Source organism: Solea senegalensis, linkage group LG4 (genome assembly GCF_019176455.1).
Source record: "Solea senegalensis isolate Sse05_10M linkage group LG4, IFAPA_SoseM_1, whole genome shotgun sequence".
NCBI lineage: Eukaryota > Metazoa > Chordata > Actinopteri > Pleuronectiformes > Soleidae > Solea > Solea senegalensis.
The window spans coordinates 16323517-16338964 of NC_058024.1; the positions used below are offsets into that span (position 1 = coordinate 16323517).

Consider the following 15448-nt stretch of genomic DNA (forward strand, 5'->3'; position numbering starts at 1 on the left):
CTTTAAGGAAAAAGTGGAACACTTTGCAATATTCTGCTGCTGTATGTATAACGCTCACACCTTAGCTGAACGTGAATATAAGCTTCCTGAATTTGTGGGTTCATCTCTTTGAAACGAGGCTCCACATGAAATAAAAGACCCAAAACAAAATAATTCATACAGGAACCGAGATGATCAATATGCAATCTGTATGCACGTGTGTGTCTGAGAAAGAACAATTTGTTTTCTTCTTTCATTTGTCCCCAGAGCTTGATAGTATGGCACAATACTGACACAATATGTACAGTCATTCACTTCACTCCCCACCATTCTCCTCCTATCATAGAGGCCTGAAAACATCCATCAACTTTTAGTGGATAGTGGATTTCCTTTCTATGAAATGAAATGTGAGCGAATCATGTAAATAATTACAAATGGTTGATGGAGAAAAAAACATGTACTAAATACTGTATGTGAAGTCTGGATTTAAACATAGTATTATCTGCACTTTATAAGACAAAAAGGACAATCTATGGACAAGAAAAACATGAAATTACAAATGCATATAATCCTTTGAAATGATCATAATGCTGACAAAGTAATATCAAAAACGAAGCCAATAATAATAATTCAACTGAAGTTGTGTGTGTGTGTGTTTATTGTGTGTCACGTCTCTTATTCTGAATAACTGAACTTTCTTAAAGATGAAAGACAGCACAAAACAGATGTATGTGAGGTGTTTTCATATTTTTTTTTCTCCTTGTATCAGTTTGTTCTCAAGGTATTTAGTCTGCAAAATGATTTGAGGAGCTAAAATTAGCGGCGGAGGTGTCTGCGCTAATACAAAATGCCCTGAATCGATCAAAGGCCCCTTTGTTGTTATTCTAAGGAGCCTTGGGCAGTGTGGAGGACATTTTCAAACGCCTCCTCGTATCTTGTGCTTCTTCGCTTGAAGTGCACAATATATGCTCCCTGCAGTTTAAAAGAGAGAGCACATGGTGTTCTATTAATAGCCTTTTTGTTAGAGAAAGAGATCGGAGGAGGAGGAGGAGGAGGAGAAACGTGAGCAGAGGAGGAGACCGAGAAGGGTAGACAAGGAGAAAGAAGATGCTTCACTGTGAACTTTCAGTGTTCAGCACAGGCCACAATCCTTATATGATCCATTTTTTTTCATTTGGAAAAGAAGTAATAACAAGCAACGCATTAAATTTAATGTACTGCTTTAGATTTTCTTCTCCTCCTCACCCGTCACACCTACACCTGAGGATTTGGTACAGATGGCAGCTATCATCTATCTTTAGTCCATTCGTACTTTAGCTCTGCGCCGTGTGCAAGAACACTTGCTGTAGCTTCAGTACTGTAGTTATTAAACTTTGCTTTGAATGGTTGATGCTGAACACTATTCATTGCAGCTTGTGCTGCTGAAACAACAAACAGCAAAGAGCAGGGAGAGGCAGCAGGAATGCTCCGGCCATAGTGCAGGTGACTGTGTCCGCCACAGCATCATCGTCTTTGTTGTCAGGGAGGAGTGAGTGTGTGTTGTTTGTCAGGGACAGTAGCATGCCCACAGGAGCACGGCTGTGCAGTCACACAGGCTTGCACTGTGCTTACCAGCTTGTAATTAGGAGACAAGCACTGTGGGAGTTGCAGCTAATCCATCAGGGACTCCCTGGCCCCGAGACCACACCCAATAATGAGGAGGTGATCAGATTTGTGTGCCATGGAGACTTGTCTGTCCTCAGCTGAGCCCTCGTGCAGCACCGAGTCTTCAACAGACTACATTTAAAACCTACTTCTTCTGTGAGGTTTAGTGGTTTCAAATTTGGTCTGATTATCACTTTCACCTGGTGTCCTATTTGTTTAGTGACAGGGAAAAGCATCACTGCCCTCTAGTGGTGGTTTGAAGAAATTACAAACGTTTGTGCTCAATGAGACAATGTCAAAATCAGTTTAATAAATACCATGCATAAAAAATTAAATGCATGATTTTACACTTAAAAGGAAATAAAAGGAAATCCTGTACTTTTTTGATCTAGTTATCACTCACTTTTCAGACAAAGACAAAATAAATATAACAATCATATATGTTTTTAATAGCATTCATGCCACTGATTGTATTTTTACCCTAAAGCCATGATTCCCAACCTGGGGTCCATGCACCCCTCTGGGGAGCGCCATAGATATTAAGCTATTTATTACCAACACATCTGTGACCTCAGAACTGCTGTGACCATTAATGCACAGGCACAAGTCACATCAGGTCACCTGATCTTTTTTTCATTGTCAGCATCTGCACAGCAAAATGTCTGAGAAACACTGAAGTACCGAAGACTCACTGGTATCAAAACAAGGACAGAGCACAATTTTAGTGCTTTGGTGTTTAATTAACTTTGTTTATTTCTAAAAGTAGGACTTTTGAATGTAGATGAATATATTTGCATAAGTAAAGGATCTGACTACCTCTGCATTCGTCTAATCGTCAATTCAGTCTCTTCTGGTGGTGAGATAAGCAACAGCAGCATTGTGTTTCCAGGCACAACAGGACGCATGTCCACACCTGCTCCCTCCACAGTCATATGGAGAATCAATACTCTCAGATTGTGTGATCGCTCCCTATTGTTTGGATTGAGAAGAATAAATGCACGCACACACCCTCGTCCACCCCTCATGGGGTGACAAATGGGCCAAGTCAGCCAACCATGCATCCCATCTCACAGGGGAACGTGAACCTGTCAGAGCCAATAACAGACAGATGCTGTGCAGCTCATAAGCACAAACAAAACCATGAAGACATGAAGTGAAATGAAAAACAACACTGGAGAAAATCCTCTTTCACATAATAACAAGGTGGGCTGAATAAACAAAGCTGGGCGAGGTCACGGGGGAAACTGGTGATTATCAGGCAGCAGGACTCGATTAGAGTCACTACCAGGTGTCAACGTAGTGTCTGTACTGTACACAGTGACCTTATGACCTACGATCCTGGAGGTGACAGTGGATTTAATCTGTGGGATGGAGGGGATTTCTTAATTCTCTCCCATCTGAGTCCAAATGAAGCAAGCTCATGTCCGTGTCACGACAAACTCCCTGTCAATGAGCAGGAAAATGGAAATTCTCCATCACCCATTCTTTGCAGTTGGTCCAGTGCCATATTTGTTTTTTGAAACCCAAAGATCCCAGAGACATTTGCTGTCAATCTTCTATTTTACTCGAAATGTATATTAGTATCTTATTAATGTAGACCATTAGGGATATATATAAATAGTTTGTGTCAATATATCGGCAGAATCATGTTTATTTACAAAGCCATTAGTTTCATAATCTCAGGACGAAAGGTCTGGACTGTCGGCAGTCATACCTCATAGCTCTTAGCTCTTAGCTCTTAGCTCTTACTATATGGCTGAAGAGTGGATGGAAAAACAGTAACAGTGAGCATTGACCATGTCCGTAAAACTGCATAAGAGCCAGTTAGTCAATAATGTTGAAATGCAAGTGTAAATAATAAATGTATAAAATGACCACATCCAATGAACTGGCCGAAGTAAACATATGGTTGTAATTGATTAAACTAACAGCATGGCATCAGTATTTTCCATCTTATACGGCCTTGAACTCTTGAACTAAACTGTGCACACTCATCCTCCTGCCTCTTTAAAAAAGTTTATTTCCCTTTATTTCCCTTTGATCCTTTCTTGTATCTCCGTCGCCTAATTTAAAGTGAAACCTGCATCTCTGTTGCCAGGACTTTCTCAGCTTATGTGTTGATTTTTGTTTCCCCCATCAATGCAGATATAGGAGAGGTTTTGTTTTTCACAATGATCAGAACAGCGTGAAGGAAATGACTTGACGAAATGAGAACATTAAGATGTGCTCAGTAAGCAGCAAGTGAAAGGCCTCATCTTCATATGTGTGTTTGAGGGTGACGTGAACATGTCCCACTCTATTTATTATGTATGCAGTGATGTGCTGATGAGGAAAGGGCCTCTTATCTCAGATAAAGTCATCATCGCACATCACGACAAAGCAATGACCCAAATACATCATTGTTTGTTTGTGCACAAAGCACAGTGTTATCATAAAAAATAATGTGTCTAAAACTATACCAAATGCAGAACATGTTTCATTTAAAGATCAGGAAATAAGTTGTGACGACTGAGGTAGAAAGCCCAATTGCAAGACAGTGGCACAAGTTAGGGTGTGGCAAGGTGTTGGTGGGGGATCAGGTGATCAGCAAACATATAATCAATCAAATGACGAGGTCAAAGAACAGGTGTAGAAATCATTCAAAGAGACACGGACATCAAGACAAATCAGATTTAGTATCGTTTTGATTTTTTTGTGCAGACAAAAAGCTTCGAGGAGTTGACATGAACATTAGCTGGTTAAGCAAACGAGACACAGCTGTAATAAAGCAAAGTAAATGGAGTGAGGCAGGAGCAGTGAGTACAGCTGTCTGACATGAGAATAAAACGGTAAGTGATTCATTCTTCTAATTAATGAAAACAAAAAAATGTTGCTCTATTTCCACCAATGTCAGGCAGCCAGTTATGGTTATTTAAAGTTTTTTTAAGTCATTTTGCTGAGCAGGTTGTTCACAGCTGGTTTCTCAGTGAAAACAGCTGCCTGCTGGGACTGAAATCAAAGCAGTTGTTGATTCACATGAGACTGCAACAAAACTAACTAAAGCTGTGGGTCATAAAAACCTAAGCAATGGGCTGCAAAATTCCAAAATATCCCTGTAAGAATGGGTCATTATTTCTTTCCAGGTTCCTACAGTGATTAACTTCTCATTACACATGTGAAGTCATTTGACTCACTGTTGAAAACATCAGATAAAGCAGCTCCATCTACATCGTCATTTATTGTGGCGTAAGGAGCAGGAGCTGGCGGCCTTTGGGTGAGAGATGAGGAAGGAGACACGGACAGAAGGATTCAAAACGTGCCTTCATATATTATGTATGTTTGATCAAAGAGAGTGATCCTGGAAGAACAAAACAAAGTCTTTATACAGAGAATAAAACAGTTTTTAGTCATATTTTCTTCTATACAAATTTCAAACACAGCATGAACTATGTTGATTAATCTATATAAGACATGTGAGGACATCTCTCATAAATTACATAAGATTATCTCAGTTGTTTTTTTTTAACTCATTCATACTGGTGTGTGTTAGAACTCATGTCATCACTTGTACGACCTTAAAGATTTATAGCAGTTGTGTTGTCCCAAAGCAGTGACCCATGCAGCCACACCATGGCAACAATAACCAACAATGCCCCAGTGTATAAGAAGATACCTGTGCTGCAGGTTGAATAGCTGTCTACCTGCCCAGAGTAACATGGCAGCGACCTGGGGCTTTTCTAGCACCTCTGAGACACGCGGTGTCTAATTCCGGCACATATACGAATACACTGACGCTGCACAGGGCAACTAGAGACGTTATGGTGATTCAACACAAGGGTTTAGAGTAGAAATGTTTTATAAGCCGGTGAAGAAATGTTGTACTCTGAACAGCAGGAAATGCATGATGGGTATTGTGCAGGTTTTATAGCTGCACATTAGTGATAAGGCCTAATATGTGCTAGACGAAGCAGCTTGCCTGACTAAAAATAGCCTGTGAGTGTTCCGAGGCCTTTAAAATAAGCTGTGCTGCAGTTATAGTAAGAAGTGATGTTGTGAGGATGTCGAGTATGTAGCGGTGTGGTTTATGACAACAGTGGCCCAAATTACATTAAAAACAAATGGAATTGCTTGTGTGTTATTGCAGTGAAACACAAAGGAAATCTGAAAACCGTCAATGATGGTGAACCAACAATCACCATTAATGCAAAAAACACAGTCGTTGGACATGAATGATACACGTTTCATTCGCATGCTGTTTCTTTGTAAATGTGTTAAATATGTTTCTTTTCCTTCTATATCTCAGTGATCCTTGCACAGGTACACTGATGTGTTTCTCTTTCTTAAGTTTATCTTATCACATTTTTATCACATGATTCAATGCAGTTTTTTTTTCCAGTGCAGAAACACAGTGAATACGACTTTCAATTATGGATTTGTACAATGTGCATATGGGAAAGAGAAGAAATAGTTCCACTGAAAGCATCTTTACATCTAAAACGAGTCTTTTGTCAGGGATATATCGATCTAAGTGCCTGAGTGTCATCCGGTTGCATGAAATTAATGATCTGCGGTATAACAGCAGGAGGAAGCTGTGTCAGCTTGAATTGTCATACAACTCTTTGTCCTTTTTATTAACCTACCGACTAACATTCACCAGTGAAAAGAGAGACAGAGAAGAGAGGTCAACACAGAGACAAAAACTGCCGTGTGATAAAGTGAATCCTACACATGAGTGTGAAATATGATAGACAGACCGTTTGAATCACCTGGCAGGGAGATGGACGGCTTCGGGACTTCACTAGCAGCAGGAAAAATGAGCCTCGCGCTGCACGAACAAGAGTGTACTTTAGATTCTGGCATGTTACACTGACAGACAGAAACAGGGAAAGAATAAAGTTCAGGTAAGACAAAGGTGAGGTTTCATGTGTCATCTACTGTCCTGATGTGAAGGTCAGGTAGATTCTGTTGCCGTTGCTGTTGCTGTATCACTGGGTCCCTGCACAACAGGGATGAATTAAAACTGGGCTGTTTATCAAAACATCCGTCTTGCTTTGTGCCATGCTTAAACTGTAACTGTCCCGTCGGCCTGAACAATGCTTCATTTTTAAACCAAAATCACAAATCAAAAGAATGCACTGTTCTAGTTTTGATTGTTTGATCTATGTTCTATTCCAATTTAAATTCACAATATTTGAAACTACCCACGCCTTTAACTTCTCATCCTTGCATTAGAATATTTTGATGACAATTCTCCATTTTGTTTTAAAATCTCTTAGTATTTTTATCAGTCACACTTGCAGCATGTCAGAAAAATCCCATCTAGATATTTTTACCCAAATCCTCCAGCCTTACTGCCCCGCCTGCTGCCAAAACCTCACACTTTGGACAGATTTTCAACTGCTCCTTAAGACTTGAGGCTATCACCAGGTCACACACTTAATCTGAGAGGATGCGAGAGTGAAGACGAGCTCCGTTCACAACTGGAAAAACAAGGTAAATAATAATAATAATAATAATAAGATAATATTGTTAAAGGTGATAGGACATATATGTGAATAAAAAATACTCGAGATGAAACTGATTTAAGGGCTGCTTGGTTTTGATTTACAGATTAATGAAAGAAGTGCTGCCATGATAATTGTCATCACAATTACAGGTGTGTGCGTTTGTCCTCGTGCTGTTTAGGAAATCATTAATGAACGTGAGGAGGAAACTCAGAAAGCTCTGGATGAACTCGGAGCGCCTGCAGCCATGGACCCATCTCTGCGACTGTGAGTAACATCTAATGTTGTTGACGCCAAAGTCGTCTTTTGCTTAGTGAGGCTGGAAATAATTCAAGCATTTCAATTACTGTAAGTCTGTAGAATTTAGTTTGAACTGTTCATCTATGAGATTATCCACAGTGGCGCATAATCTCCTTAGTGTGGTGTAACATCTTTATTAACCACAGACCAAATCCTCCGTCCAAACAATGAAAGCAAGCATGCACTCACACATGACACTTTAACCCAAGTGGTCAAAGCTAGGATGGAGTATTTATATGTATATACTGTATGTTTTAATAACCTAATATTCCTTTTGACCAGCTTTGTTGCTAAAAGGCCACAACTTTAACATGTCATGTAGTCACCCATACAATATAGGATGGATATGGATAGGAGAGTATGGATTCCATAGTTATTGTAAAAGAATGGCTACATTTTGTGAAGAAGAGTCAACAATAGATCAACATGTTGAACACGATGTGTTGTTGAAATCTTTTACTGTGTTAAAAAATCCCATTCATAATTTTAAAATGAATACTTAATCCAAGATACATACTCAACTCAAATATGTGTTTAAAATGGTGCGATTGCAGCTATGTATATGGTCACAGTAAATTGTTTTCAGCTAGAAGAAGGATCCATGAAAGCAATAAATACAAATGATCATTCTTGTGAACACTGATGATGATGATGATGGTGTTTTTTAATTTAACATTTATTTAACCAGGGAAATCCAGTGGAGATGAAGAACCTCTTTTCTTCATCTCCAAATATTGAAAAGAGACAATTCTCATTCGCTGAAGCTAAATAATTTCACTTTAATGTGTAATGTATTTGTTTTTTGTTCGAATGGACTTAAAATTGGTCCAGATATCAATATTATTGTTTGTTTGTTTGTTTTTGAATCAATACCCAGCCCGAGATGTGATGTAGTGTAGGTTGGATGACTGGCCCGAGCAGAGGAATGAGTGCGGCGCTGAGGGAGGTCATGAGACCTGATACAGTCTTCCTTTGTCATCTTTTGCCATCTACATGCTCACAACTTCATTCGCTCCACCCAGTGAATGAAGTGCATGATTCAAGTGTGAGGAATTCAATATTTAGCCCCCCCTCCTGCTGCAGTTATTGTGAAATATGCATCTCAATCATAACCTGACAAAAACATAGAAGAAAACCCTGACGACTGCAGCCCTGAAAGTATGACGCTCAGTTCCACTGAGATCCACTAACAATGAAATTCATATGATTGATATGCCGTGGGATTTTCACTGGACATGCCACTATGAGCTGTGTGGGGTTGTTGTTGTTTTTTTACAGTGTGTACTGTAGCTGTTGATGCCCTTGTATGCTCCTGCCCCAACCTTGTATGTTATTCGAAGGGAGGAGAGCCTTTGCGGCAATATATAGGATTACTAGAATGGAATAACAGCTAACTTTACAACAGCTATAAGATTACTAGGCTGGAATAGTGATATTGCTACCTGACATGCACTTTGAAATTCTGTCACCCTTAATGAATGAGCATATGTATGGGGTGTTGAGATACAGTTACATGTTCACAAGATGAGTCACTCAAAGTTTTTGTCTCCGCCATCTACATTACTAAAATGCCCTTTACATTTTTAATTATGATGTGAGTCAAAATGACAAAACAGAACTGCAAATAAACTGCAATAAATCCAGTGATGCAATAGGCAACATTATTTTTATTTTGAAAACTGTTAGCTAATTAAACAGAGCGCATAAATGCACATTGTTCAAAATATTCTGGAGCCAAATGGACAAATGTTACTAAAATTAGAGTTCGCAAAGCAAAAGTGACACATCCAGACTTTTTAAGTCAGTAAAACTGTGTCCTGCAGTGTTACAGGTATGAGCACATATTTTAGTCCTATGGGTATCCAATGGGTATTAGTACCAACACAGCATGAGCATAGTTCAGCCATGAGTTGTTGCTGAGGGAGGAATTGCTTTGTCAACACAGCCAGTTAATAAGGAAGGTGACGGTGTCATGAGAGTGAGGGCTATGCTGGATGCAGGGAAGGATGATGGATGGAGGGCTGAACGGAAGGACAGAGGGAGGGATGTTATCCTCCCTCTGAGTGACTCTGCAGCAACTGCATCCCACCTCTCCCTGTAGTTTAAATCCCAAACATTTTGCCTCCCATTTCCAACTTTGACGCAAACAAAGCGTTTTGCAGGGGAACATGTCATTTACTTACTCTGTGACATCTGGGTGCAGTCTGTGGTCATCCCCTTCACTGTCTGTCTTCCTGTCCTCCTTTGCCTGCAGCAAATCCTATTAAAATGACAGGCTGTGCCCCAGCTGACTGAGTTCTCGATGACATGTCCAGGAGGACACAAGTCAGAGACCTCTACATATTGAGGCTGTCGGTGCACATGCATGACCTTACATCCTTATGCTGTACATGCATGACCTTTCATCCTTTTCAATGTGTATCTCAGGTGCACATTATGTCAAGTTTATACTCATGGACGCGCGTGTGCCTGATGTTCCTGTGAGCACACATAATGAGATTCCACGATGTGATGGTGTGTGGTGATGTATAGCAAAGCATATGGACTGTGAAGCCTTAAAACAGTTTCCTGTGACCTTGGAGTCACGTGACCTTGCCTGCAGTGGTGCTGCTTGTGCCGCAATGTTATAAGGGGACCAGCAGACAGCCAACTCATGGCTGCAGCAGGACAAGTGAGAGGGAGATGAGGGAATGATTTCTGACTTCAGGCAACTTGTTATCTATCAGGTAACACAATATTCAAGCCATGTTGCCAAATTGGCCGCCCTTCTGAGAAAGTACATGATTAACTTTGATTAAAGTTTTCCCTCCTCGGGAGAATTCAACAGACCTTTAAAATATCTGAATTGAACCTCTTAATTAGGCTTGTTATATTTTTGAGCTGACAAAAATGAAGTGGCTGGCAGGTGCAAGGGAAATTAAAAAAAAAAAAAAAAAAAAGAGAAGAAGAAAAATCGTGGCTGTTTTTAATGCAGTCATATTAACTGACACCTCTAGAGGAATGTTCCCCCAAAATAAATGACATATGTATTCTACAGTTGTTTTTAATTTTAGCACATGTCCATAGATCTGCATCTGGGCCACCAGGCAGGAATATCACAATGAAACTCACAATGTTTGACTGGAGACGTTTGTAACAGTTTGGAAGTGAAAACCACCCATGACAATTTAAATACCAATAGACCTGTATTGAATACTGCTGTCTGATGAAATTGCATCTCACATCAGCATGTGTTGCTAAGGCTGTAAACAAGAGGAAGCTGAATCCCCTGGGGAGATGTGCAGGGCTGCAGATACTGAGAGCCATGTCAAGTGCGGTCGCAAGGTAAGAATACCGTATAATCCGCCAAAGTGAGGGTGGATTGGATGATCTGCATATGGATGCTTCATCTGCAGGGTCCCAACTCTCCCTTTGCTTCGTCAAACAGTGATTGGCTCCTGCAAAGTAAATCTCCTATCAGAGAGCTCTACAGATAAAGTCCTCACTTATCCCCGTGATGGAGGAGGGAGCAGGGAGAACAAAGCCAAGTGACCCCCACTTTCAAAACACAGTGGGATGCATGTGTGTGTGTATGTATGTGTACATGTGTGGATTGCCTCTTTTTTGTGTGTGTGAGCACATTTGTATGTTTGTGAGCATGTGTGGGTAACTCTGACATCTCTAGTTTCGTATGGCTATCAGATTACCCAATGGGAGCTTTAATAGAGCCAGAGCCTCTCTTGATTGTGACTCTGAAAGAGGGAGAGGGTGAAGGGAAGAAGGGGAGCAGAGCAGCAGAGCTACCAGGCAAAGTAGAGCGGGCACGACAACTTCTGCAGTGCCGGTGACACTGGTAAGTGGCGCGGACATCAGCACACAGCTGGATTTAAACTTTACAATATTTTAGTTCACTGTGTATTTTCATACATTTGGTGTATTTCATATATTTGGTATTTGGTGGCGTGGCTGGTAACCTTTTTTTCAATGTCAGCTCAATGTGAGAGGAGGAAAAGTTAATTTAGTTCGTTTCTGTGTCTGTGATGCAACTTTTCTGCCCTTTGCATCTTCAGTTGTTTTTTTGTTTTTTTTACCTCGCTTTGTTAAAACAGCAAAATCAATACACCTGTATTTTACATAAGCCTTTTATGGTATCCTTACATAAGAAGACTCAGTTCCACATCCTGGACTGTTGCAGTATCTGCTACAATGCAAGTGGAAACGGAGCCAGATGAGTTTGGCAGAGTGTGCAGGGCCCTCGGTGTCAAGTGGACACAAAGGTTGCAGCTTAAACGCACGTGTCAGGATTTGGTTACCTGTCCAAACCAGACAAATGGAATGATAAACAGCTACTTAGACGTAATGCTGACAGACTATCTCGAACACCACATAGCTGGATTAACGGAGTCAATAGTAGGTGACGTACAAAAGGACTGACGTAAAAGAGTGCTTCAGTCCTGATGACTTTTTTATTTGTCACAGCTCAATGAGGAAATTATATATGTTTGGATTTGTAAGCTCATTGTCAGCGATAATTATATCCATACTCCCTGTAAGCACTTCCACAGCCGAACTTGCAGAGTTTGTTTTTTTTTTTGTTTGGGTCATGAAAGAGATTTGGGAAGAAAAAAACAGTATCCGATGGCAGCTTCTCTGCTGATGCACACAGGGTTTGACAGAATCCCCTTACTAACAAAACTGTATTGCACCATTTAACAATATATAACACTAGTTTGCTTTTTCTCTCACCCCCCTTTTTACAGATGACACAGGGCTGATTGCAAACGTAGCACACAGCTGCCTGGATGAGGAGGAGGAGGAGAGAGGTCCTGCCAGGATCTGCCGTGTGGCACTGCTGCGTCCTCAACTCAAACCTGGCTGAAAGACGGAGCTGAGGGTAGTGACAGGACAGGGCAATGGAGGTGCCTCTTGTTAATTTTGAGAACATGGACGATGTCGGCATCAACCTGGGTGATCCGAGTGACTCCGGGTACCCGACCTCACCCATCTCAGAAGCCCCTGATCAGAATCTGTTAACGCACCATGCAAGTTCTCCTCACCAGTCGCCACACAGAGGACGGCGAGGGTATCAGTCTGGTCAAGAGGGGCTGTCACCGACCTCTCCCCCGACGCTGACGACAAAAGCGAACTCCAGCAGCAGCAGCCTGATCTCCAATCTGAAGCTCCTCATCAACAGTGAATCTCCAAGCGACAGTGTCTTCAGTAAGATGCCGAGGGATTGTTTTGACAATGAAGATTTGCTTGAAAGACAATACTTGGAAGGAAAAGACGAGAAAGTTGTCATCAATATCTCAGGACTGATGTTTGAGACACAGCTCAGCACACTCAATAAGTTTCCAGAGACAGTGCTTGGTGACCCCATGAAGCGAATAAATTATTTTGATCCAATGAGAAATGAATACTTCTTTGACAGAAATCGTCCATCATTTGATGGGATTCTGTACTTCTACCAGTCTGGAGGAAGAATCCGTAGACCAGCCAACGTTCCCTTAGATGTTTTTGCTAATGAAATAGTTTTCTATGAGTTGGGTCATGAAGCAATGGAGCAGTTCCGTGAAGATGAAGGGTTTATCAAAGAGCCCGAGGTGCTGTTGCCCACCAATGAACTCCAGCGACAGTTCTGGCTCTTGTTTGAATACCCAGAAAGTTCCAGTGCTGCCAAATCTGTAGCTCTGGTCTCTGTAATGGTCGTTGTCATTTCCATCTTTATCTTCTGCCTGGAGACTCTTCCGGAGTTCAGGGAGGACAATGATTTTCTCCTGGGTGCGTCCCGAACTATCAATGGTTCTGTGTCTCGTCCTGCCACTAAAAACTTCATGTCTTACGTAACGGACCCCTTTTTTATTGTGGAGACCATTTGCATCATTTGGTTTTGCTTTGAAGTTGGTGTCCGCTTTGTGGTCTGCCCAAGCAAAAGTGATTTCTTCAATAACATTATGAACATAATTGACATTGTCTCCATTATCCCCTACTTTGTAACCCTGGGCACAGAGCTGGCTACAACTCCCGATGACGACGTGAACGCAGGTCAGAACATGTCGTTAGCAACGCTAAGAATCATCCGCCTTGTGAGAGTTTTCAGAATTTTCAAACTCTCCCGACACTCAAAAGGCCTTCAGATCTTGGGTCAGACGTTGAAAGCGAGTATGAGGGAACTGGGGCTGCTCATTTTCTTCCTTTTTATAGGAGTCATCCTGTTCTCAAGTGCCATCTACTTTGCAGAAGTGGATGAGCCCCAGACGCAGTTTGTCAGCATCCCTGATGGCTTCTGGTGGGCTGTGGTGACAATGACCACCGTGGGATACGGAGACATGTGCCCCATCACCATGGGAGGCAAAATGGTCGGCACTCTCTGTGCCATTGCTGGTGTCCTGACCATTGCCTTGCCTGTCCCTGTCATCGTATCCAACTTCAACTATTTTTACCACAGAGAGACTGAGCAGGAGGAGAAGCAGGTGATGGATGCAGCGGCAGAGGCTGCCCAGAAAATGTCAGCTGCTAAAACTAAGTACGGAAGCACGCCTTCGCTGAACAAAAGTAACGGTACCTGGTAGAACGAGAAGAATAGAGGTCACTGACTGAGTCGCTATTTATTTATGTCCACGGCAGGAAAAAACGAAACATGTCCGTGAGTCAGATACGGTTAATCACTATTTTGTACTCCAAACATGGCAGCATTTATGCATATTACTACAGTATTGATGGGCACTGTGTGGTGGTGGGACAGCCTTTACACAAGTTGTCTGTCTATTTGTGGATGTGTCAAAGTGCAATTAATACAACTTAGCAACTACTACAGCTATGATTTGAAATCCAGTGCAGTCTGAAGAAAAAAAAAAGTCTTGTCTCTCTCGTTGACAACTAAAGACAAACATTTGACCTTGAAAATGCACAGTTAGAGGAAATGAAAGCACATGAAATTGGGGGTATTCAAGGAACTACACTGAATCTAATCAAAGCAAGCTAGTAGCATTGGGCGTAATTTGGAGGTTTCAACCGCGGTGTCATTGTAACCTGCTGTACATAAGGGATCCTAACGTTTAAGGGGGTTCTTACACAATTGTGGTTGCTCTGAACTAACGGTCGTCAGCAGTTCTCAGCTCAGGTCCACAGGCATACGAAGCAAAGCTATGCAAAACATTGTAAATTCATTCCACAAATGAAATGAACTCCAAAATCTTTTTATAACCATTGCAAGCTGGACGTGTACTCGGAGCTCGCGTTACATCACAGATCCATATATTAGTCTACACTTCTTTGTATTCTGCAAAAGTGAAAGATAACTTTGAACGATTTTTCAAGGACAGGTGAACGTGTTCCGTATGAGGAGAGAGAGAAAAGGACATCAGCACACACAGTGTCTCATCAGCAAATCTATAGCTCAGTGCAGGCCCTTCATCTGACACAGCGTAACTATAGCTGTGTGATAAACAGTTGGCACGTTTGCATGTCTAGATACAGTAGTCTGCAGAATATGAAGTCAATCGTTGAAACTGCTCGGCATCAGCTGTATTATAGCACGAGCATTCAGGTCATTTTAACTACTGTCTATGGATGCACTTTTGTTCATTGGCATTTTGCACTAGCTTGTGAGGATTTAGCTGTTTAGGCAATCACCATCGTCTATCATGTTATTATAATGTGAATTTGCCCTTTAAAAACCATATCAATATAATGCACTGAGAATTTATCCACACATATCTCTCGAGCACTTTTGAAGCTTTACACCATCAGCAGTCGTCAGGGAAAACATTTATTGGAAATGCAAGACGAGACGAATGTTTGTAAACCACCTGAGAGAACGGAGAACCTTTGAAACCGTTGAGCTTTTCTCCATTTACCTTTGTTCTCTCATTTATATTGCATGGCCGAAAATAAGGTTCAACTCTTATTATCAGTAACTGAAGTTTGATATATTTATTGTAGCTATGTACGCGATAGTATTTTAATATTATGTGATGATAGCTGTAGTCCACGTGATAGGGAAAGCCAATACCTCGTTGAGTTTGTGATGACAACAGGTAATAACATTTAATAGGAAATAT

At 41.2% G+C, this 15448-nt stretch overlaps 1 protein-coding gene across 2 annotated transcripts; it reads left to right on the plus strand.

Annotated features, from left to right (window-relative positions):
* The first annotated feature begins 10343 nt into the window (after window positions 1–10343).
* On the plus strand, window positions 10344–15092 carry LOC122768023 (potassium voltage-gated channel subfamily A member 10). Of its 2 annotated transcripts, none has more exons than XM_044023670.1 (2): window positions 10344–11238; window positions 12146–15092. In XM_044023670.1, the coding sequence occupies exon 2, from the start codon at window positions 12299–12301 to the stop codon at window positions 13955–13957; it is 1659 nt and encodes a 552-aa protein (XP_043879605.1). In that variant the 5' UTR covers window positions 10344–11238; window positions 12146–12298; the 3' UTR covers window positions 13958–15092. The 2 variants fall into 2 exon arrangements, with proteins under 2 accessions (XP_043879605.1, XP_043879607.1); XM_044023672.1 differs by having other exon boundaries at window positions 10344–10975; window positions 11088–15092.
* The last annotated feature ends 356 nt before the right edge of the window (window positions 15093–15448 follow it).